The sequence below is a fragment of the Microcaecilia unicolor genome, chromosome 2 (assembly GCF_901765095.1).
Source record: "Microcaecilia unicolor chromosome 2, aMicUni1.1, whole genome shotgun sequence".
Taxonomy (NCBI): domain Eukaryota; kingdom Metazoa; phylum Chordata; class Amphibia; order Gymnophiona; family Siphonopidae; genus Microcaecilia; species Microcaecilia unicolor.
The window spans coordinates 626,887,284-626,913,135 of record NC_044032.1 but is presented as its reverse complement, the minus strand read 5'-3'; the positions used below and the strand labels follow the sequence as shown (position 1 = coordinate 626,913,135).

Genomic DNA, 25,852 nt, shown 5'->3' with positions numbered 1-25,852 from the left:
CTTAAAAGGGAAAAATGATAAATATAGGTACACTAGTAAAAAAGGCCCGTTTCTGCCGCTGATGAAACGGGCCCTAGCCGGCACCGGACTCCCTTCCCCTCCCCTTACGCTTGTCTCCCTGGTGGTCTAGAGGTACCTGTTCGGTCGGGGCAGGAAAGAAAGAGCCCCGTCTTTCGTGTCCTTAGCGGTGCTGCTAGCTTCCTTGCTGCATTGTGTGGGAGTCTGGCTCTCGGCGTTTCAAAATGGCCGCCGAGAGTTGAGGTCTCGCGAGGCAGCTTCAACTGTCGGCGGCCATTTTGATTCGCCGAGAGCCGGACTCAGACACGATGCAGCCGGGCAGCTAGCAGCAGCGCTCCGGGGAGGAAAGCGGGGGTTCCTTCGTTCCTTCCCGAGTGAACAGGTACCGCTAGACCACCAGGGATAGTGGCGTAAGGGGATGGGAGGTGACAGGGGGGAGGGAAGGTGATGAGGGGAAGAGTGTGGTACCGGGGGCGGGCCGGTACCTTGAAAGGGGCGGGGCGAAGTGGTGAAAGGGGCCGGGGTGATGTGCACGTCGTCGTTTGCGGCTGGGATTTGTTGGAAGGGGAGGAGTACAAGGCGTTGATTTGCCTTGTTTTCGTGTTCCGCCCTCGACGTCATCACGTGTGACGCGAGGGCGGGGCATGCAGACATGGTTAGTGTTGTGGCTTCACCACCATGAAGTTACGAACCGGTGTGTGAGTGCTTGCAGTGACCTCAGTGTCCTCAGAACGTTGAGGGTGCGTTTTATTATAGTAGATTATCCCATATCTTAAACTCGACCTGATGTAAGTCTACTATAATGGCAAACATCTCAACACATGTGAGAGAATCTTATATTATAATTATAGCAATGGCTTTATAACAAATGTAAATGACTGATTAAGCAAAACATGTAAATACCTACATTTTTCAAAAATGTTAATCTTTGTCTGTTCTTCAACATGTCAAAAACTGCATGAAGCACAGCCGCAGAATTCTCACTGATGAAATAAGATTTCTCACTAATTAAATAAGAAAAATCCTACTGTCATCATCAAGATATTTTTCCACCTACTGTGAAATCTATAGAATACAGAACATAGCTAGAATGTTTCCTCTTACAGCTTTTCATAGGAAAAATGTATTCAAATTCTGGTAGCGCCTCAATAACACAAAATCCCTTCACCACTAGGTACTTTGTGAAGTAACACCAAATCCTGCAAAGAAGTTTCTTACAGCCTGTATCGCAAACCTTAGCACCAATTCTGAACATGAATACCAATAACAGTATCTTTAAAACTGCATCCGTGAATATACACAACAGCAACGCACATCCCATTGGAAAAGCCAAACAAGTCAGACTCATAGATCCCCACACAAACCACATGCCAGCAGAATCTCTCACCTGTTCGGTCACATGAAGAACAAAAATCAACCCTCATCAATTACAAAATAAAAGACCAAAAATTAGAAACTGACCTATAGCTCGGCATCAGCCCTTCCCTTCCCCACCCCCCATCTATCTCCGTAGCCCAGCACCAGCCCTTCCCCACCATCCATCCTGTAGCTAGGCATCAGCCCTGTCCTACTCCCTACCCATCCCCCCCCCCCAGTCTGGCATCTCCTCTGCCCTTCCCAGTATTCCTCCCCACCCACCCTGAAGCACCTCCTACATTAAATATTTTTGAAAAACTATTTTAACCTGAGCACTGCAGAGACCATCTCCACCCGAAAACCTACCAACATGAACAAATATACAACTTTTTTTTTAAATTATTTTAAACTGGGGACTGAGCCCGCCCCCAACCAGAAACTCAACATTAAAATTTATTGTTAGTGGGTTTCTGGGTGAGGGTGGGCTTTTCCCTGCCTAGGGAAAAAAAGGTATATATAATGATTATATATACCTTTTTCCCTTAGGCAGTGAAGAACCCTCATTCTCCCTGTCTCCTCAGCTCGAAACCTTGGGGTCATCTTTGACTCTTCTCTCTCCTTCTCTGCTCATATCCAGCAGATTACCAAGACCTGTCGTTTCTTTCTTTACAATATAACAAAAGAGAGGGAACAAAGTACAAACTAAAGTCCAAACAAAAAAAACAGCACCACGGGCCTTTAAAAATGGAACACAGTTCTTTAATGAATGAGCCTTGACAAAAAGACCCGACACGGGCCGTGTTTCGGTGACTAGCACCTGCGTCAGGGGTCACAGTGATGACGTGGAAAACTTGGGGAATAACTCGAATATATTCCTCTACAATATATTATTCCTTACCCCACGTCTCATGTAGTAAAAGCTACAAAGCACCAAGGCACTTTCACTTGCTGTATCGCGGCAGCGGGGGCAGACTTTTCTGTGCAGCGCCGGCATCTGTGAACCGCGGCAGCGGCACTGGCGGCAGATTTTTCTATTTGGCGCCGGCCTCTGTGAACCGCGGCAGCGGCACTGGCGGCAGATTTTTCTGTGCAGCGCCGGCATCTGTGAACCGCGGCAGCGGCGGCAGATTTTTCTGTGCAGCGCCGGCATCTGTGAACCGCGGCACTGGCGGCATATTTTTCTGTGCAGTGCCGGCATCTGTGAACCGCGGCAGCGGCACTGGTGGCAGATTTTTCTATTTGGCGCTGGCCTCTGTGAACCGCGGCAGCGGCACGCGGCAGACTTTTCTGTGCAGCGCCGGCATCTGTGAACCGCGGCAGCGGCACTGGCGGCAGATTTTTCTATTTGGCGCCGGCCTCTGTGAACCGCGGCAGCGGCACTGGCGGCAGATTTTTCTGTGCAGCGCCGGCATCTGTGAACCGCGGCAGCGGCGGCAGATTTTTCTGTGCAGCGCCGGCATCTGTGAACCGTGGCAGTGGCACTGGCGGCAGATTTTTCTATTTGGCGCCGGCCTCTGTGAACCGCGGCAGCGGCAGTAGATTTTTCTGTGCGGCGGCACTGGCGGCAGATTTTTCTATTTGGTGCCGGCCTCTGTGAACCGCGGCAGCGGCGGCAGATTTTTCTGTGCGGCGGCACTGGTGGCAGATTTTTCTGTGCGGCGCCAGCGTCCGTGCATGCTGCAGCCTGCGGGGGCCCTGGGGGGGGGGGGGGGCAAGGCAAGACAAAGCACGCAGGCGCCACGACCTGTTGGAGAACGGAGATCAGAGCAGCAGAGCACAGCACGTCAACAGCAGTGTTGCAGCCTGGCGCACTGCTAGAGCGGACGTTCTCAACCCGGACATGGCACTTGTAAAACGTGAGGTAAAATTTAGGCAGGTTATGCTTGGAATGCCCTCCCGCGGGAGGTGGTGGAAATGAAAACGGTAACAGAATTCAAACACGCGTGGGATAAACATAAAGGAATCCTGTTCAGAAGGAATGGATCCTAAGGAGCTTAGCCGAGATTGGGTGGCAGAGCCAGCCGGTGGTGGAAGGCGAAAATAGTGCTGGGCAGACTTATACGGTCTGTGCCAGAGCCAATGGTGGGAGGCGGGGCTGGTGGTTGGGAGGCGAGGATAGTGCTGGGCAGACTTATACGGTCTGTGCCAGAGCCGGTGGTGGGAGGCGGGGCTGGTGGTTGGGAGGAGGGGATAGTGCTGGGCAGACTTATACGGTCTGTGCCAGAGCCAGTGGTGGGAGGCGGGGCTGGTGGTTGGGAGGCGGAGATAGTGCTGGGCAGACTTATAAGGTCTGTGCCAGAGCCGGTGGTTGGGAGGCGGGGCTGGTGGTTGGGAGGCGGGGATAGTGCTGGGCAGACTTATACGGTTTGTGCCCTGAAGAGGACAGGTACAAATCAAAGTAAGTTATACACAAAAAGTAGCACATATGAGTTTGTCTTGTTGGGCAGACTGGATGGACCATGCAGGTCTTTTTCTGCCGTCATTTCATTTACTATGTTACTGCATTGAGGTAATCAGCTTGCTGTAAAGCTATTTTTGCTGCCGGCTGCCTAAGTGCTCCTGATTGAACTGCGGCAGGAATAAAAGGTTGTACAGTGCACCGATTGGAGGAGGACAAGCAAATAGGGTGGGCCTGAGCCGAAACTGGGTGGGCCTGGGCCCACCCGTAGCTACGCCCCTGAAATAATAATAATGATGATAATAAATGCTAGAAATTCTTTGAAAAATGGGAGTTTTGTTGACACTTATGCACAATGGTTTATAGGTAATGCACTATTGAGGGACTGAATGATTTTAACATTAGCAGCCCGGCATGGTCAGCAACTTAAGGAGCTGCACAGGGTTTGCCCATTCACTCGATTTTATGGTGTATGGCCAGCGTAGAGACCTTTTCAAGTAAAGCACGGGGAGAAGTTTTACAGCACAACATACACTGCAGCAACTCAGAACAGATGATCAGAGAACAGCATGCAGATGTCTGGAACATGACCTTCACAACTGCTGGTTTTATTAATTACTCTTGTACGACTAGCAGACAACAGACGCATCTACCTGCTTTGGGTTTTCATGCCTCGGTTGCCGGATGAGTACTTACTTGCGCTTTTCTAATTCAAATCTACTAAGCAGTCTCCGAAGGCCGCCGTGCTTAAATCCCTGAAAATGTGCTGCCGGGGCTCCCATGGTGACGACATCATATACAGCATCTGGAAGGAAAAACAGAGCAGCAGCTGAAATTTGCACATCAAGGGTTGTTGTTTCCACCATTCCATCGCCTGTTTCTGGGATTGGTGGGGGATTAGTTTGAATTTGAGCAGAAATCTGGGTTCCCGGAGGCAAAGAGACCTCATACATCTTCTTTCACTGCACACATAACCCGTATCATAATACTGCCCTGATTTATAGCTACATCACAATTATATACCACAACAGCCCTGCACAGTTAAGCAACTGCAGTGTAAATTGGCCATTGGTAGATTTCCACTTCATTGAGTCTCTAATTTGCTAATTTCAAAGCACACTGAAGCCCAACTGTAGTTTAAGCTTTGATAAAGTGAAATCTTTGCAAGAGGAGGAAAAATTCAAACCGTTCCAGGGAGCATCATCTATATTTACTTTGGGCCTCTTTTACCAAGCTGTGGCAAAAGGGGGGCCTGCGTTGGCGTCGGCGAATGTTTTTGACGCGCGTCGATGACCCCTTTTACCACAGCGGGGAAAAGGTAGGTCTTTCTTTTTTTTCTTTAAGAAATGGCCGTACAGCAAATGAAGCACAGCCATTTCGGGGGGGGGGGGGGGGAGGGGGAACTTACCACCACCCATTAAGGTGGCAGTTAAGGCCTCCCACGCTAACCAGGCAGCGCACGGAACTGCCCAATTACCGCTGGGTACACACTGGTGCTACAAAAATAAATATATTTTTGTAGCGCCGGATATGACGGCACCTGGGGGTTGAAACTACCACTGGGCTGCTGCGATAGCTTGGCGGTAGTTCCTTTTTTTTAAAAAATGATTGTTATTTATTTATTACGTTTTCAAATGTATACAAGCATTACAAACTTGTTCAGAAAATTGGTTAATTAGGAACTAATTAACTTCTCTAGAAATTATACAAGTACATATATCTTTGTCACAATTAACCTAACATAAGTCCACTAGTGGAGTTCAAAATCTCACATGTTGAAGAATATACATCACTAGTAAAAGAGGTCCGTTTCAGATCAAATGAAACGGGCGCTAGCAAGGTATTCGTCGCTAACACCCCCCCCCCCTGCCAACCCCTTCGTTATTCTTCCATTGCTCCACCCCCAACGTCATGACGTTTGACGCGAGGGCGGGGCCCAGAGCGATTTCCCACCCCCCCCGCCTCCCTGCCTGCCAACCCCTTCGTTGTTCTGCCATTGCTCCGCCCTCGAGGGTGGGGCCCGGAGCGATTTCCCCCCCCCATGCCGCCCTCCCTGCCAACCCCTTTGTTGTTCTGCCATTGCTCCGCCCTCGAGGGCGGGGCCCGGAGCGATTTCCCACCCCCCTCACGCCTCCCTGCCTCCCTCCCTTCCAACCCCTTCGTTGTTCTGCCACTGCTCCGCCCTCGAGGGCGGGGCCCAGAGCGATTTTGGTGGCTTCACCACCACGAACCTTCGAACCTTTTTACAGTAAGTCAGGGCTTGGCTTCACTGACGTCAGTGTCCTCAGAACGTTGAGGGTGAGTTTTATTATAGTTAAAGAGAGTAAACGGATGTATGTTTGATCCTATATATAATATTTCATGAGCTACTAATTGTTGGAGCTTCTACTCGAACTACTCTCCTAGCTGTAATAAATGACTCAAGTTGAGAAGGATCATAAAAAATACATTTCTCAGAGTGTAGTTAACTAGACATTTGCAAGGAAATTTAAGAAAAAAAATTGCTCCCAGTTGAATCGTTTCTTGTTTTTTTTTTTTTTGAGGTAGTTCCTTTGTAGCTAGCAGTATGCTCGTGTTGGGCTTACTGCCGCTTTGTAAAAGGGACCCATTTTTTCTGTGTCACCTGATTAGTACATTAAAGCTATTGCGACGTTTCAAAATGCCCTTCTGCTCCATCTTGTACAATCAAATAAGAGCAACAATGTACAAGATTGTGTCTACTGCTCAACTTCAAAATTTTTGTGAATCATTGAGGGTGCATCAAAAGAGTAATACACATTTTTGCCAAATAACACACGCTGAATGGCAAATTTGTGCATTACTTGCCCTTAATACACAATTTCTTAGAGCAAAGCATGTTAATAATGAGATGCAGAATATGCAAATCAGTCTATTATTAGGCAAAATTAATAACACAATTTCTCCCTGATTCTATAAATATGGGCAAAGATTGCTTATGAATTTAGGCATGCTCCCGCTCTGTGCGTGCAACTTAATACAAAAATGAGCCAATTAGTGCCAAGACTTGACTTTTATTGTCACTAATTAGATTTAATTGGGACCTACGCACGTAAATTTATGTGCGGCCCGAAAAAGGGGGTGCGGGAATGAGAGGGTCATGGGCATTTTGAAGCAGATCATGGGCGTGGTTTTGAGTTACGCATGTAATTATAGAATAACGGTGCTCTGTGCGTATATTTAGGCACATGTATTTGCACCACATTTTCACTGGTGCACATGGGGGTGCCTAAATTTACGTGCGGTCTTGTGTTTAAGCTTGCAATTTGTGTTCTTCATGGAAATATAATACTGCCTTTGAGCATCGCAATCTTTCACCCCTGTGAACAATGGGCCACTACCATGTGACCTGATACTCCAAGAGAACCTCTAAGAGGAGGCCAGTTCTAGAATAATTTAACTAACTTGGGGGGTCCTTTTACTAAGGCGCGCTGAAAAATGGCTTGCGGTAGTGTAGGTGCGGGTTTTGGGCGCGTGCCGATCCATTTTTCAGCACGCCTGCAAAAAAGGCCTTTTTTAAACTTTTGCCGAAAACGAACGTGCAGCAAAATCAAAATTGCCGTGCGTCCATTCTGGGTCCGCGACCTTACCACCAGCCATTGACATAGCGATAAAGTCTCATGTGGTAACTGGGCGGTAATGACTTACACACGAAAAATGTCATTTGGCGCGCGTCTGAAAAGAAAAATTCTTTTTCGGCCGCGCGCCAAAAATGAAATTACCGCAAGAACCACGTGGTAGCTGGGCGGTATCTCCATTTTGGCGGGCGTTGGGCGTGCATAGACGCTTACGCATCTAAGTAAACGGGCCCCTTGATCTCCAAGCCAAACCCACCATCCCAAAACCCCCTCAAAACTAGCCCCCAACCCCACAACACCTAGCACCGACCGCAGGTTGTCCTGATGGCTAATGTGGGGGGTAGGATCAACACCTGGCCACTTCTGCCCTGTTGGCGACTGAGTTCAAAATGGCAGTCCCATAGTGACAGCTTCCTGATACTACCACTAGTATCTTTATCTGATTCTTGCCAGGTATTTGTGACCTGGATTGGCCACTGTTGGAAACAGGATGCTGGGCTTGATGGACCTTTGGCCTGTCCCAGTATGGCAATACTTATGTACTTATGCTACTATTCGAGAATCTGAATGGAATGTTGCTACTCTTTGGGGTTCTACATAGAATGTTGCTATTGTTTAGGTTTCTGCCAGGTATTTGTGATCTGGATTGGACACTGTTGGAAACAGGATGCTGGGCTTGATAGACCTTTGGTCTGTCCCAGTATGGCAATACTTATGTATTATGTATTTATGTTACTATGTTCAGCTTGGAGAAGAGACAGCTGAGGGGAGATATGAAAGAGGTCTATAAAATACTGACTAGAGTGGAACGGGTAGATGTGAATCGTTTGTTTACTCTTTCCAAAAATATAAAGACTAGGAGGCACACAATGATGTTACTAATTAGTAAATTTAAAACAAATCAGAGAAAATGTTTGTTTGCTCAACATGTAATCAAGCTCTGGAATTCATTGCCAGAGAATGTGGTAAAAGTATTTAGACTAGCAGGGTTTAACAAAGGTTTAGACAAGTTCCCCCCGCCCCCCCCCCCCCCCCAAAAAAAATATATATATATATAAAAGTCCATAAGCCATTATTAAGATGGACTTGGGAAAATCCACTGCTTATTTCTGGAGTAAGCAGCATAAAATCTATTTTACTCTTTTGAGATCTTGTGACCTGGATTGGCCACTTTTGGAAACAAGATACTGGACCTGATGGCAATGCTTATGTTCTAACACATCTCCCCCCAAAACTAGTTCTCATACACCTCCCCCAATCTGTCAACTTCCCATCGTTATCCCCCAATCATAAATCCTTCTCTTCTTGCAGGTTCCTCATCTCCACTACCGAACCCTTCCCTCATTTGTATCAGGATCCTCCTGGTCCCTTCACAGGCCCCATCCACATCATAATTCAAAATTGTGCCATCTGACCCAAGCTCCATTTTGCCCTGTACAGAAAATACATGACTTTTAAAATCTTGGCCCACATAACTACTTGAAAATTTTGAAATAGAAAATAAAACAAATTCTTGGCCTATAAGGGAAAAGAATGCACATTCCTGCAGCAGGGCATACATATACATTATTCATTCTGGAAATTTTGCATGTTTCAAGCTATAGCTAGTAGAGATTTAAAGTTATGGTACCATATGACACACCAGGGCCGCTGAGAGAGTGGGCCAGGCCTGGGACAAGGCCGCCCCCGGGCCCCCCCTCCCGAGGTCGCCGGGGCCCCCTCCACTGGGCCTTCTCTCTACCCCCGGGCCCTCTGCACGCCACTGACCTTAAGCGCCTCATCGTCTCCTTCGAAAGCGCAGCAAGCAGCGGCAGACCTCTCCTTCCTTCCGTGTCCCGCCCTCGCGGAAGTTATGTCAGGCGAGGGCGGGACACGGAAGGAAGGAGTGGTCTGCCGCTGCTTGCTGCGCTTTTGAGCGCTTAAGGTCAGTATCAGGGAGCGACGGAGGACGGGCGGGCTGGACTGCAGCAGCGGCGCCGGGACCCCCCCCCGGAGGCCCGGCCAATTTTGTCCCCCCTGTCCCCACCTCTCGGCGGCCCTGTGACACACTAATGAAGCCTTTTCATATTTAACTTTCCTTGATAAACGCTAATAGTAAAAATACACTTAACTTTCACTTAACTTAATAAATCAGTAAAGCAGGACCTCTTCACCACCTTGGCTGCAGACCCAAAGGATAGCAGTAGCTGAGGTGATTCGGTTGATAGATAACACAGTTCTAAATCTATGCAGATGATGTGCAGTGATTCACACCCACTGGAACGGACTTACCTACAACTGACAGCAATCCAGGAATGGATAAAAAACGTCTGAACCCAAGTAAAACAGAGCTCCTGTGTGCCCCTGATACAAACGGTCAACTAACAGATATCAAAATTCTTCTTTGGAGCGATAAACTCCCTTTTAAATCAGAGTCCAGGAACCTTGGGATACAGTGGAGATGGCACGTTTTCGGTCCCGCACATCCAGGTAACCTTCAGAAGCCGCCTCTATTGCCTGCAGCAACTGTGCAATTTCTTCTTGCAAGACTGGTCCAGGCTGGACTACTGTAATGCACTCAACACTGGCCTGGCCATCAAGAGTTTGCACCAACTCTAAGTAATTCAGAATACCAAAGCACTGTTAGAAAACTGCAAGTGATGCAAAGCCTGTTTTGCACACAGAAAAGAGATTTCATAAAAATATGCAACTGAATACTTGTGTAAAAATATGCAGCCAGAAAACGTGCATCTATATGTCAAGAGTTCCCAGGGCCATTCTTTGAGCACTGCATAGGTGGAATTGCTATGGATATCGTATTTTATTAAATAAGCACATACACAGAGTACATGCACAAATTTATATCAGAGCAGGTGTAAATGTGTGAGTCGGTATCTCCACACAACCAGAAACCACTCATTTTCATTTATCGGTTTATTTTTATGGAATTCATGGATGAACAGTTTTCAGGAAATGTCTTATTATTCTTTTCGTAAATTCTTAAAGACTACTGTTCCAGCAATATTATAATACATGGCAAATTATCTAAAGGGTATTACTGAGCCTTGATTTTTATTGTAAATCGCTTAGACACTGATGCATTTAGTGGTATTTCAAATTATTAAATCCAATTCAATCCAAATCCATTGGGTCTGGACCTGGGAGCCTACTTGATGCATGCACCAAGGCACCTATGGTGTCTTTATAAAATACCTCCATACTATACGAGAGACAGTGACAGTAACATCAAAATACAGCTCTCGTAACTACACACTTCAAACAATAAAGTTTTTTCATTGGATCATCAGAAGCGAATGTTCTTCATATACATCAAGAAGGTTCCTCTCATACGGATCGTCCTGGAAAGAGTAGATGGAACTTTCTCACATCTCCCACTGCTTTAGCCACTGAAGACGTGAGGCTAATTTCTGAGACTGAGTAAGTTCTGCGGTATTGCGCCTGAAAGGGCCTTCCAGTGAAGCTGATCAAATCCAAAAGAGTAACAGAATTCAAGAAGGCGAGGGAGAAGCACAGATGATCCTCCATATCTGACCGATTACTTGACCTTCTAAAGCCAAGTTCAAGGCACAGCAGGCATTTCACTGCTCCAATGAACTTCAAATCTGTGTGTTGTGATTTAACCAGAGTCACAAGAAATATCAGTGGTTGAAAAGGGATTTGAACCCTGGCTTCCCAGACCACTGCTTTAGCCACCGAAGAGGTGAGGCTAAATTCTGAGATTGTGTATGCTCTGTAGTGCTGTGCCTGGAATACGTAGACTAAGGTGGTCTTGTGGTCATTTTCTCTGTTTTTCTCATGAACAAAGCATTGACTGTTGTACATTCTAGGTGTGCGTTACCAACAGAAACAGACGACGATGGCAGATAAAGACTTAAGTTCCATCTAGTCTGCCCAACTGATTTCCTCCTACATTGTTATAGACCTTGCTTGATCTCTAGCTTTCCGGAACAAAGCAGAATATCTAAATTAACTGTGGTTATTCAAAGCTGGGTAAGCAAATGAAACTAATCCTCATGAATATTTATTGTACATATCTTGAACAACCAGACCTGTTTGCTGAACTTAAGAGTTGGATTTCACCGTACCTGATTTGTTCAGTGAAATAGGCATCCAGAGAGGAAGAATAAGGCTGCTCGTGCCTGCTGGATACTTCTGCAGGGCTCTGTCTTAGAATATCATTTTTTTTCTTAAATGCACTTTTGAGGGTAGCAGCTCACAGGGTGAAGCCTGCCCTATTAAAATTGCAATTCTGCTGCTATAAATGTTTACAAATGGACCTAGCTATAAAATACTGAAAATAATTAATTGTGTGGTGCACGTAGAGGATAGCATAGAGCAGTGTTTCCCAAGTCGGTCCTGGAGTACTCCCTTGCCAGTCAGGTTTTCAGGATATCCACAATGAATATGCACGGATTTGCATACACTGCCTCCATTGTATGGATATCCTGAAAACCTGACTGGCAAAGAGGAGCCACTTCAGGATCAACTTGGGGGACACACTGGGATAGAGGAACTCATGCTTAAAATTACAAGCTCAGTGCATATGTCTCACTTCCCTGCCTCGACCCCCAGGCCATCCTTCAGTGCTTTCGCAACAGGTCTTAGCTACATCTTTTGTTTGCCTTGTTTCTGACCCTGCCTTGTCAAGCCCTGTGGGTTTCCAACCTTGCCAAGTTCCGGCCATGCCTTGCCTCCAAGTTTCTGCCTTGCCAAGTCCCAGCCATGCCTTGCTTTGACTCCATGTTCCTTGTCTTGCTTGACTCCTAGTTCCTGCCTTGCCAAGTTCCAGCCTTGCCTTGTCAAGTTCCATCCATGCCTTGCCTTGCCTCCAAGTTCCTGCCTTGCCATGTTCCAGCCATGCCTTCTTGACTCCAAGTTCCTGCCTTGCCTTGACTCCTAGATCCTGCCTTGCCAAGTTACAGCCTTGCCTTGCTTTGACTTCATGTTCCTGCCTTGCCTTGACTCCTAGTTCCTTCCTTGCCAAGTTCCAGCTGTGCTTTGCCTTGACTCCAAGTTCCTGCCTTGCCAAGTTCCAGCCATACCTTGCCTGGACGCCAAGCTCCTGCCTTGCCAAGCTCCTGCCTTGCCTAGCCTTGTCTTGCCTAACCTCGTCGGTCTTGTTTGCTTTACCTTGTCTGCCTTGTCCTGGCTAGCCTTGTCTGTCAAGTCCTGCCTGCCTTCTCTTCAGTCATCCTGACCGACAAGTCTCCAGTTCAATTCCTGCCTGCAATGTCTTCTGTCAAGACTTGCCTAGTACTTTGCCTAGTGCTGTGCCTAGCTCAAGTGATTCGCTTGCTGTAGCCAGTGCCCGACTACAGTCCAAGGGAATAGACCGTATTTGAACTGGAATAACATTCCACCATTTTGCTGTCAAATAAGGTAGGGTGGCTTCATGAACCACCTTATATCTAACTCCTCTAGGAGAGGGATAGGTCAAGTACCTGCATATAATAATTACAAACTACTTTGACTGTACCAGAGAAAAGCAGTATTGAGCCCACTGGCCCTAGGACTAGCCTTCCTCAGTAAAGTAAGTGGGACCAATATGATGAAATCCCATCTTTATCACTAAGAGACACAGAGCTGAGTTAAAAAGGACTCACTGCCCATGGGCAGACCGACCACTGGGACAATAAGGCAGTGCCCAGGGGCCCACTACCCCCCTAGCCTCCATTTAGTTTAATCATTTTTGATAGGTGGTTAGGGGCCCATGTCCCTTATTGCTCGGGGGCCCAAACCACTTTCAGTCCACCCATGCAATCACGCCAGGGTGCATCTCATACACCCAGACCAGAAGTGATTTTGAGCTTTTGTGCAGTGCCTTGGAGTGGAGGAGTGGTCTAGTAGTTAGTGCAGTGGATTTTGATCCTGGGGAACTGAGTTCAATTCCTACTGCAGCTCCTTGTGACTCTGGGCAAGTCACTTAAGCCTCCATTGCCCCTGGTACAAAATAAGTACCTGAATATATGTAAACCACTTTGAATGTAATTGCAAAAACCTCAGAATGGCGGTATATCAAGTTCCATTTCCCTTTTCCCTGTATTTTCTAAATTTGCTCCCTTGGGATAAATGCATTGTCACCATTTTGGCATCTCCAGTTAAGGGACCCTTTTACAAAGGCGTGCTGAAAAATGCCTGTGGTAGTGTAGACGTGTGTTTTGGGTGCGCGCAGAATCATTTTTCAGAACACATGTAAAAAATGGCTTTCTAAAAATTTTGCTGAAAATTGCCACGCGTCCATTTTGGGTCCGAGACCTTACCACCAGCCATTGATTTGGCTTCCCCCCTGCTGAGCTGCTCGTTCTTTTTGTGAGCAGCTCATTTGCTATTCTGTTTCTTTTGAGCATCCCTCGCTATTTCCAACTCGGTAATTTTTACTGAAGTGGAAATAGAGATCGGTGCTTTACCAGGACTTTGGTGCATCTGCCTCTAGGTGTGAGGGGAACTATCTGCAATTCCATAAGGCTGTGAAAACCGGGCTTTATGTTCATTATTTTGGGTAATTGTAATGGATGAGATTGAGTTACTTCTGTATTGTATATGATAAATTGGTATAAATTTTGCATCGAGATGTTTTATATATGTTTTAATCATTGTAATTTCCCCACCCCTAGCTGTCTGTTCGTCTGTCCAATTTAGATTGTAAGCTCTGTTGAGCAGGGACTGTCTTTTCATGTTAATTTGTACAGCGCTGCGTAAGTCTAGTAGCGCTATAGAAATGTTTAATAGTAGTAGTAGTAGTAGTAGTATTGTGAACTGCTTTGGTGCCTTTGGGCGTAAATGTGGTATATAAAATGAATAAATCAAATCAATTCAGTACTTAATCACCTGTTTAGCGGTCAAATCAGACAACAAAAAAGTCAATCCTATCTTTTTGCAGTTTTGTTTATGTGGTTAAGTGCTGAACATTGCACCTAGGGGGTCTTTTACTGAAGCTTAGCTTAAGTTATCTGCAGCAGGGTTCACAGGAATAAGATGGGCCCTTCTGCAGATAACTCGAGCTAAGCTTTAGTAAAAGACCTCCTTAATCACATAGGAGACAGCCGGCCGCATAAACCTGGATATTCAATGCTTTTCAAAGACCTGGGAGCCTTGCCAAAACAGATGTGGTAGTTGTTCCTTGGAGTTTGGACAGTGTGGTACCAGACAATTGATCCGTCTCTGGGAGTTCAAGCAGTGCAGTAGTGGGAGGCTGACACTTCTCCGAGAATTTGGGTAACACTGCGGTACTAGGAAGCTGGCTCCTGTTAAGGAAAGCATAGTGTCAGCAGTCAGGCTGACTCAGTGCCAGCACTGACTGCTCAGCTGAAGGCTGCCTGGGAAGGGTCACCAGTGCTCAGAGACTGTAACAGTATGTTTAGGTGCAGTGTGAGGCTAATTAAGGGGTTGACCCAAATTACGTGGCTTCAGGAACAGCCAGTGCTTCCAAACCTTCTTTATAGGAGAAGTGTACCAGCTGCTTACCTTCCGTCCCGAGCCCTCAGGGTAACATGGCCTTGTGCTGAGGAGGTCAAGGACTTCTCCCTTACCAACCCTAGCTGGAGCCCAAACATGAGGAATCTATACAACAAATATATGGAGCTGAGTCAGCAGGAGAGCTGGAAACGACTTCCTTCTTACAATGCAACTGCAACTCATTTAATAGAGCAATATCCAGATAGTGCAAAACCCCAAGTGACCACTCGTCTCTTCACCAGGAACCTGGATGTGGAAGACCTGGGCTTCGAATACGTCATGTTCTACAACCAAGCTGAGCAGAGGACTGTGTGCAGTTTTCAGGCAGGCCCCTACCTGGAAAGTCCCATTGGGTTTGCTCATGGGGGACGCGATCGCAGCGATCGTTGATACTACATCCGGTGCTTGCACTATCTGCACCGTGGGGAAGGTGAAGACTGCAAACCTGAATATTAACTATAGGAGCCCTATCACGCTGGGTTCCACGGTGGAGGTACAGTGCAGAGTGGATAAAATAGAGGGCCGGAAGATCTTCCTGAGCACTGAGATCCGAAGTGTAAATAGCCAGGTGCTCCACGCAGAGGCAACTGCTTTATTTATTCAAATGAAAATGTCCGAGTGAGTTGTTACATTCTCCTCCAGAAGGAGCTGGAAGTGTCCGAGCCATCTCACCCCCCCCCCCTCAGGCTCGTCTCTTCAGGAACTGCTGCCCTTCTTCAGTGTTATAGGCTAGCACCAGGGGCAGATACTCTACAGTGGCAGCTGTACAGCGATGCGTACATCTAGCAGCGCTATAGAAATGATAAGTAGTCGTAGTAGTAGTACTGCCGGGTTACCGCAGGAGCCATTACCGCCACCTCAATGGCTGGCAGTAAGGGCTCCCCGCCACATGGACGCGCAGTAAGTTTTCTTACTGGGTGGCCATTTTGTTTTTGGGGCTTTTTACCTGCTGCGGTAAAAAGGGCCCTGGCCTATCGCAGAGCCCTTTTTCCCGCAACTTGGTGTAAAATGTCCTCTAAGTTTGTGAGGTGATGTACGGTTACGTGATTTGCCAATAATCACAATGAGAAGCAGCAGGATATGAACCAGGCTTACCTGGTTATCAGCTCAGTGCTCTAACACCTTCAGGGTTACCCTCAACCCCTTGAGAGAGAGATGGCTTTACACATATGGTGCATTGAAGATATAAGAATCATTAGTCAACATGATGGTGTTTTAATTTCAGTAGGAATTTGTTTCCCACTGTCTACCATAACTAATGTGATGGTATCTGACAACACTAGAAACATTTGCATAATGAATAAGGATGAAAAATTAAACCCAAGGCAGAAGAGCACCCTGAGCCAACTGGAGGTTATTTAGTTTGTCAGCATGAGACATAACAACATTAGTTCTGCTGTGATACAGTACAGCTCCTTATTAATGTACTTACATCACAACTTTACTGTCATGTATTAGGTTTTGAGCAATCTGCCATTAAGCAAGCCACAACAATTGGAGGAAAGCATCAAAGGCTGAGGGTACAATGGGTGAACAAATTGTGGGGGTGTAATTGTTCAATATCCTGGTATTTGGAGTTAACCTTAGGTGATGTGTATTTTTTTTGTTACATTTGTACCCCGCGCTTTCCCACTCATGGCAGGCTCAATGCGGCTTACATGGGGGCAATGGAGGGTTAAGTGACTTGCCCAGAGTCACAAGGAGCTGCCTGTGCCTGAAGTGAGAATCAAACTCAGTTCCTCAGTTCCCCAGGACCAAAGTCCACCACCCTAAACCCTAGGCCACTCCTCCACTGTTGCTACTATTTGAGATTTTACATGGAATGTTGCTATTCCACTAGCAACATTCCATGTAGAAGTCGGCCCTTGCAGATCACCAATGTGGCCGCGCAGGCTTCTACATGGAATGTTGCTAGTGGAATAGCAACATTCCATGTAGAATCTCAAATAGTATCTATTTTATTTTTGTTACATTTGTACCCTGCGCTTTCCCACTCATGGCAGGCTCAATGCGGCTTACATGGGGCAATGGAGGGTTAAGTGACTTGCCCAGAGTCACAAGGAGCTGCCTGTCCCTGAAGTGAGAATCGAACTCAGTTCCTCAGGACCAAAGTCCATCACCCTAACCACTAGGCCACTCCTCCACTCCAACCATTGATGTCTCTACTGCAATGAACTACCCCAGTTGCGAAGCACTAAAATATAAACTAACATATGCATCCAGTTTCTCCTACATAAGCACGCAACTATGGAATGAACTACCAAAATCCACGAAAACAACACACGACATAACTAATTTCCGAAAATTACTGAAAACCAACCAATTTAATAAGGCATACCACAATGATTCATCCTAAACATCAGAGAACAAAATTCATACCAGAACTGCACAAAACGGAACTCTCTATCCCTGACTGTTTAAGCTAATTTATCACGACTGAACTTTAATCCAATACCTTTTATTTCTCATTACGAAAATGAATTCTCTTTAGTTGATTGCCTAATCCACTCTGCCACCTGCTTTATAACGATGTATTTCTCATTCCGGAATTGGCGATCGCCATTACGGAATATTGTAAGCCACACTGAGCCTGCAAATAGGTGGGAAAATGTGGGATACAAATGCTATAAATAAATAAATAAATTACTCAGTGCAAGACACTCTACCTGTCATGTCTGAGCATTCACTCCAAGGAATCGTAAGGGTAGTACAATTGTTCACCCTGAGCATTCACTCCAAGGAATCGTAAGGGTAGTATAATTGTTCACCCTTTCCTGTCTTCTCTCTCCCCACACTGATGTATTTTAATTCAGTATAGGCCTTCAAAAGCAATGCTTAATTTTCTAAGATTATGGCCCTCATTTTAGAAGTACATATAAGTCTAAATACTGGCACTCACATGTGTATAACACATGAATGGGTAAAATCAGTTTTAGATTGGACTGTATTTATTAATTCGATATACCAAAGTAACACAATACACAACGGAAACTCACTCAATGAATGTCAAAACTCAGTTCAAAATATGGAGTGAGGTATAAACTCCCTGTGATCTAACACCATAAAGGAATGGTGGGGGGAAAGACCTCAGATGACTGTGGTATCTTCAGAATGCTATTGTGATATAAAATTAGAGCATCCAAACCACAGTTGAACTTAGAGATCTTAAGCCCTGCACTGTTGCCTTCATCCGATGATGCTTCAGTTGCTAATCCTGTAGACAACATAGTAACATAGTAGATGACGGCAGAAAAAGACCTACACGGTCCATCCAGTCTGCCCAAGATAAACTCATATGTGTATACCTTACCTTGATTTGTACCTGTCTTTTTCAGGGCACAGACTGTATATGTCTGTCCAGCAGTATTTCCCGCCTCCCAACCACCAGTCCCGTCTCCCATCACCGGCTCTGGCACAGACCGTATAAGTCTGCCCTCCCCTATCCACACCTCCCAACCACCAACCCCTCTTCCCCCCACCTGCTCCGCCACCCAATTTTAGCTAAGGTTCTGAGGATCCATTCCTACTGCACAGGATTCCTTTATGCATATCCCAGGCATGTTTGAATTCCGTTACCGTTTTCATCTCCACCACCTCCCGCGGGAGGGCATTCCAAGCGTCCACCACCCTCTCCGTGAAAAAATACTTCCTGACATCTTTCCTGAGTCTGCCCCCCTTCAATCTCATTTCAAACTTATCATTCTACCAATCTCACAGATTGTAGATGTTCCTGTGTTATTTACGTGTTACAGTGCGCATGTCATAAACTAGATGTGGGTAAGAGCACCAGAAATTTGAATATTCAGATGAATGAACACAGACACAGTGTCATCCATCAACGAGCAGGGGCGCCCTTGGTTTCCCATAACAATAACATTCATTTTTAAGACTTCACACTTTGGGTCGACAGTTTTCTCCCTCACATCCGCGGCGGAAATGCTGACAGAAAATTGCTCCAACTTGAACAACGTTGGATTCACCGGCTGAAGTCAGTTGAACCCACTGGCCTCAATGTTACGATTGAATGGGCAGCTTTCTTTCAATAAGGGTTATTTTTTCTTTTTTTCACTGATCACAGCATTTTTTTCATTGATTAATTATTACAGTATCTTGTAATAATGAACAGCTGTTGCAGTGATATGGGAATCGCTATGTCTTCCTTTGATGACACCGCAGTGGGTTTTTGACATAGTTTGATTTCATGCCATTTGCCCCTTTTGCACACGTGCCGGCGTTCTTTAATAAGCGGCCGCCATTTTGTTCCTTCGGGGCCAGGCTTAATCGCCGCTAGCACTGACGTATCTGTCAAATAAGCTCCCTTTTTGTTGTACTTTGTCACTCTCTGATCTTCACTTGTTTTCATTGTTTTTTACTTTCTTGTGACATTTTTTTCTTTCCGTTTTTTTCAATCGAACAGGCAGTAAATCAAAAGAAGGTACGGCATATCCAATCCCCTGCCGAATGGTGAAACAAGTCCCCAATGGGACGATGATTCTACTACCTTAGACAGCCACGCAAGCTAGGTTCAACTTCTAGTTCCATGAATTTTGAAATGGATTTAAATGAAAATTGAATTTGTCACAATATTTTTTCATTGTTGAAAATTATTTGCACCAATACGAATTTTTCACAAAACATTGCCCATTGGTTTGACTGGGGGTTTTTGTGACTGATGATAGAAGCTGTGAAATGTGGTTTGGATGCTGTAACTTCATATTACACTCGCATTCTGAGGATACCACAGTCATCCTGAGGGCTTTTCACCCACCATTCTTTATTTTGTTAGGTCACGGGGAGTTTATCCCTCAGTCCATATTTTGAACTACCGTAAGTTTTAATTTGATATACACAATAAACTTTTGTACCTAAGCGGTTTACAATAAAAAAAGAAAGCATACATCATACAAAATATAATACAATACAAATTCTAATTTAAAAAATACTTTTTCAAATACAGCCCACCATTAACCAAGGAAGAACCCCATCTACTATAATAAAACTCACCCTCAACGTTCTGAGGACACTGACGTCACTGAAGCCAAGCCCTGACTTCCTTCAAAAAGGTTCGAAGGTTCGTGGTGGTGAAGCCACCAAAATCGCTCCGGGTCCCGCCCTCGAGGGCGGAGCAATGGCAGAACAACGAAGGGGTTGGCAGGGAGGGAGGCAGGGGTGGGGTGGGAAATCGCTCCGGGCCCCGCCCTCGTGTCAAACATCATGACGTTGGGGGCGGAGCAATGGCAGAACAACGAAGGGGTTGGCCAGGGAGGGGGGGTGTTGGCGACGAAAACCTTGCTAGCGCCGATTTCATTTGCTCTGAAACGGGCCTCTTTTACTAGTTTTTCATAAAGTCCATAAATAAGCCACAATTTTACTGAAACAATGAAGTTTTAATTAAAAGTTTACGAAAAGCATAATAGGAAGATAGGTCAGAAAAACAATTAAACCAAAAATTCCATGAGGAGGGTCCGACACACGAGAAGACTTGCCTCCGAATTGATGACAACCTAACAGTGTCCAAACCATGTAATTGAAGGAGTCCTTTTTACGAAGAGCACAATTCCCGCAAAAGAGAATACTTATAATATTTTCTTGGATAAATATACAGGGCGTTCTAGATTTAAAGCTTTAAAAACAAAACACAGCACTTTCAATCCCATCCGTTTTGAAACTGGAACACCAATGTAATTCATACATTATTGGAGTAATATGATCCAATCTTTTGGAAAGGCAGTACTTGTGCAGGTGGTGGCCGTGTTTAGGCCAAAAGATGGGCAGTCTGTAGGCGGGTCAAAACTTTACACTCTAATCTCTATTTCAGAAAGGGGAAAAAAACATGTAAACCCCCAATTGCCTTGACATTGGGATTTAGACCTGCCCTCACCCATGAACAAGTTATGGCAAGTTGTTAGTTCCAGAAGTACTTACCTTCTGCCCAAACTGACGCCTTCCAACAAACAAAAAGGAGAAACCAACTACTTCCACAGATCAAACTGAAGAACAATAAAAAACAAGGAAATAGAAACAACATGGTATACACAGCAAATACAAACTTGCAAAGCGAAAGAGAACCAGAAATATATTTGTATAAAAGGGAAATGGGACTTGATATACTGCCTTTCTGAGGTCTTTGCAACTGCATTCAAAGCAATTTGCATATATTCAGGTACTTACTTTGTACCAGGGGCAATGGAGGGTTAAGTGACTTGGCCACAGTCACAAGGAGCTGCAGTGGGAATTGAACTCAGTTCCCCAGGATCAAAGTCCACTGCACTAACCACTAGGCTACTCTTCCACTCTGATAAGTAAAAGGTCATTGGATCTCTTACAGCCTATGCCATTTCAAATCCCAACCTATATGTATGCATCAATCAACTCCCTGACAACCTTTTGGTTTTTGGGAGATGATGTTAGAATACATAGAGGTCCTTTTACTAAGGTGCGCTGAAAATGGATTGCGGTAGTGTAGGTGCAGGTTTTATGCGCGCGCAAATCCATTTTCAGCGCGCCTGTCAAAAAGCCCTTTTTAAAAATTTTTGTCGAAAATGGACGTGAAGCAAAATGAAAATTGCCGCACGTCCATTTTGGATCTAAGACCTTACCGCCAGCCACTGCCCTAGCGGTAAAGTCTCACACAGTAACTGGGCGGTAATGACCTATGCATGCCAAATGCCACTTGGCGCGCATAGCTGACGCACACCAGAAAACAAAAATTATTAAATTAAATTACCTAAAGGGCCATATGGTAGACATGCGGTAACTCCATTCTGGCGAACGTTGGGCGCGCACAGATGCTTATGTGGCTTAGTAAAAGGGCCCCATATGTTTTTTTTCTGAAATTATACTTACATTTCTAAGGACTGAGTACAAAAGCTTTTAAGAGTTGAGTAAAATTAAAGTTTTTGAACACCTTTTTGTTTTTTAAACAGCCTGTAGCGAATTGGGCAAATCACTGATGCCTACATATAAGGCTGGGATTTGAAATAGGGTAGGCCATAAGAGATCCAATGGCCTTGAAACAAATATATTTCTGATGCCCTTTCGCTTTGCAAGTTTGAATTTGCAAGTTTGAAGTTGTTTCTACTTCCTTGTTTTTTTATTGTTCTTTAGTTTGATCTTTTGTTCTTCAGTTTGATCTGTAGAAGCAGTTGGTTTCTCCTTTTTCATTTTTGGAAGGCGTCAGTTTGGGCAGAAGGTTAAGTGCAGCCTTTTCTACCTCTGGAACTAACTCCTTGCCATAACTTTATTTGGATCCCAATCTTTCTCCCCTCCATCCAATTACCAGCCCCCCCCAACCAGATTCCTCTCGATTAGCAGCCCCCCCACCCAATCAGAAGGTCTGGGCTGTCCGGAGGAGTGGGAGGGGGGAGCGGCTCCAAATGAAGGCATTGATGATAGAAAGGGGGGAATCAGCTTGAGGGACTGTTATTCAAGAGGCAGCTGATTGAGGGACAGCAGCTAATCAAAAAAGGGGGGGATCGTTAATTGAGGGGGTGTCCGATTCCAGTGGGGATTGGGTAATGCATATGTAGCTTTGCAGAATAGCAGCTGTGCATCTTGTTGAGCAGACTGGATAGAAACATGACAGCAGATAAGGGCAAAATGGCCCATCCAGTCTGCCCTTCCTCAGTAACCACTAACTCCTCTCCTTTTCCTAAGGGATCCCACGTGCCTGTCCAACACTTTCTTAAATTCTGACACAATCATCGTCTCCATGACCTCTACCGGGAGGCCATTCCACGCATCCACCACCCTTTCCGTGAATAGAACAGAGATTTCTCACATACAGGTTCAAAATGGTGGAACACTATCCCTAGCAAGATAAAAAGGCCGTTGAGGGTATGATCAATGCCTGAGGCTGAGCAGCACAGCACCCGTGGAAGCAGGCTCAGGGCAGAACAGCCCTTGGGAGAAAGCTCAGGGTAAGGCACAACTGGTGTCTGAGACCCAGCGGCACAGTGGTCCTTGGAAGCAAGCTCAGGGCAGGGTGGAAGGCCTTCAGTAGCAGAAAGGCTCCTGGGAGCTGAAAGAGGCAAAGGCTCCTGGGAGTTCAATTGACACTCAGAGCTCAACAGCGGAGACTAGTCAAACCAGACTGACTAAGCCCCTTGAGAACATCCAGCAGCCACCGGTTCAGAGTGCTCTAGCAGGAGGGTAAGATCTGGGGGGCACAGTGGGGATGGACACAGAAAATACTCAATGAAGGGGCAAGGGGACATAGGCAATACTGCCACTCTAATAAAAAGACTTAATGAAGGAACAGAGAGATATATTTAGAGCTGCCACATTGGTAAAGAGACTGACTGTTTCTAAGAGCACTGTTTAAAGGTTGCCTAGTAGGTTGCTTATTGAATACCTTTCATTCTGAATGCTTAATAAGCTACTTACATAAGTACATAAGTATTGCCATACTGGGCCAGACCGAAGGTCCATCAAGCCCAGCATCCTGTTTCCGACAGTAGCTAATTCAGGTCACAAGTACCTGGCAAGATCCCAAAAAAGTACATTTTATGCTGCTTATCCTAGAAATAAGCAGTGGATTTTCCCCAAGTTCATTTCCTCATATCCCCAAGTCCATTTTAATAATAATCTAAGAACTTTTCCTTTAGGAAGCCAGCCAAACCTTTTTTTTAAACCCTGCTAAGCTAAATGCTTTTACTACATTCTCTGGCAACAAATTCCAGAGTTTAATTACAGAATACTTCTCATAACTAGATGTCTTACTGGTTTTCTATATAATATAAGTTGTAAATAGTTCAAAAAGCTGTTTAATATAGTGGTCTTTTTTGGGTTTCCTGAGAGAAAGGAAGGAAATCCACCCACTAACACCTTTCTTCCTCAGGTGGAGGCATCAGGCACCAATCATTCCAGGGCTCAACAGAGCCTTCCTGAGGGAGACTCAGCCAGGTTGGCCCCGGAGCTAGGGATGCTCAAAAGGGGGTGTTACACAGATTTAGAACAAGTTTTCAGGAGGCGAACCTTCTTCCCCGCTACTGTCACTGAGGTCAGCATTGCAGGTAAAAATGGCAGGATGCTGAGAGGAAAACGCTCTCTCTATGTATCTGACCAGAAAGAAGTACTGGCTTGGGGGACGGGCCACAGCAGATAGAAACTTAGGTGTCCACATGGAAAGCAATTTAACTTGACAGAAATGACTCTTGATCAGTTAAATTGCTTGTGTGAGAAAGTTAGTGCTGCTGAATATCATCAGAGACTGATCACCGGCTATTTTATGAATGGTCCCTGGGCAGAGTCGGCACTTAACCGCTTAAGTTAATCAGCCAAATTGGACGGCATAAAAGTCAGTTTTATCTTAATCCAGTGCCACTTAGGCTGTTAAGTGCTGAATACAGCAACCGGGCTGATATTCAGCAAACCACGCTTCGAAAGTGCCAAACCCCGCTGAGAAAAGTTGCACTGGCTCCCAATCAAAGAACGGATCATCTTCAAAATCTGCACCTTAGTCCACAAAATCATATACGCGTAGTCCCAGAATACATGACAGACCTCATAGACTTACCAATAAGAACCAAAGTCAGATCATCAAATATCCTACCTAAACCTACACTACCCAAATTGCAAAGGACTAAAATACAAAACAACTTACGCAACCGGCTTCTCCTACATAAGTGCACAACTATGGAATGGGCTCCCAAAAGCTGTGAAAACAATCCACGACCACTTGAACTTTAGGAAATCACTAAAAACCAACCTCTTCAAAAAGGCCTACCCCAACGACCCCACATAACCCTCTTCACCTACCAACACGGCATCAGAGTATCTTGCAACATACACCATATGGGAACAACGCCCCACTATACTCATGGTGCTGCGCACATCGTCATAGATCTACCCATATTCTTACATTTTTGAACTTTTTTATATCTTCTTAATGAAGTCATAAATGAATATATTCCAAATAACTTTAAACATTTATGCTCTACAATCCATGGCAGAGTCAAAAAAGAGATGCGCAGGTATTAGCACTTAACTTTGGCAGCGATATTTCACCAGAAACAAACCTCCGCCAACATGGCCAGATTTCGAGATCCTTCTTCAGGGAAGAGGTTCGCTGGGGAAGAAAAACATAATATCGGCTGCATACTTCTATCTCCATATAAAATGAACGTCCCTGCGTTAACAAAAAAGACTGTAGCACTACCATCTCACATCATGCTCCTGCATAGGGAAAAAAATGGCCAAGGCGTCTGACGCGGTGTTAAACTTTAAATAGCCCACAGCTGATCAAAACCTACAGTTCTGATTGGGCCACGTACCACCCGTAGCTACCAATCAGATCAATGACCACCAGTCGATTTCAGAATTTAACCCCAAAGGCTGCAGAGTAAGCAACTGGAAAATCCAACGTTGTTCTTTATAGTTTAATAACCGTCCAACGTTCCCACCCTCCCACCCTAGTTGGACGTAATCTAAGATTCTCCATTTAATGACACTAAGCTGGTGATGAAAATCCAGCCAGTGCTGAACTAATGGTGCAGTTAATACCTGGTTCTTAACTCTAGATTTATGTTTATTTAGACGAGACTTAATAGGGCGACTAGAACGTCCTATGTAGATGAATTGACAAGGACAGAGAAAGGCATAAAGTACATTGTTAGAATTGCAGTTAGTCAGTGAGCGAGCAACAACCGGGCGTGAGGTTCTGGGAGGTGTCCATACTGATCCTTCAATAGTAAGTTCACACCATTGGCAAGAACCACATTTGAAATGACCCACAGCATCAAGGGGTTCAATAGCATAGTCCAGATGCTTATAGGTAAGCATTTCCCCTATAGTCTTCCCCCATTTGAAAGCACAAATTGGGTAATCAGAAAAACATGCATGAACTTGCAACATTCTCCAATGGGAATGTATACATTTATTGATTCTAGAACTTAAAGGAGAGTATGGAATGACCATTGTTAATTTATCCGCTTCCTTTTTTGTTTGATATTGTAATAGCCACTCACTCTGAGAATATTTAGCTCTCAGATATGCCTTTCTAATTATGGATCTAGGGTATCCTCTTTCC

The 25,852-nt window shown here is 45.3% G+C and overlaps 2 protein-coding genes across 2 annotated transcripts in view; one reads left to right on the top strand and one right to left on the bottom strand.

The window, feature by feature from the left end:
- Nucleotides 1-25,852, bottom strand: part of INPP4B (inositol polyphosphate-4-phosphatase type II B) — an 853,440-nt gene that overhangs the window by 355,175 nt on the left and 472,413 nt on the right. The window contains exon 11 of the mRNA XM_030192243.1: nt 4,469-4,577. Within this exon, the coding sequence (XP_030048103.1) occupies nt 4,469-4,577 (109 nt within the window). The remainder of the gene's footprint in view (nt 1-4,468; nt 4,578-25,852) is intronic.
- On the top strand, nt 14,658-15,485 carry LOC115461681 (acyl-coenzyme A thioesterase THEM4-like). The gene is given in 2 exon segments (XM_030191690.1): nt 14,658-15,192; nt 15,194-15,485. Coding segments are annotated over 2 exon segments (723 nt in total). The 5' UTR covers nt 14,658-14,721; the 3' UTR covers nt 15,446-15,485.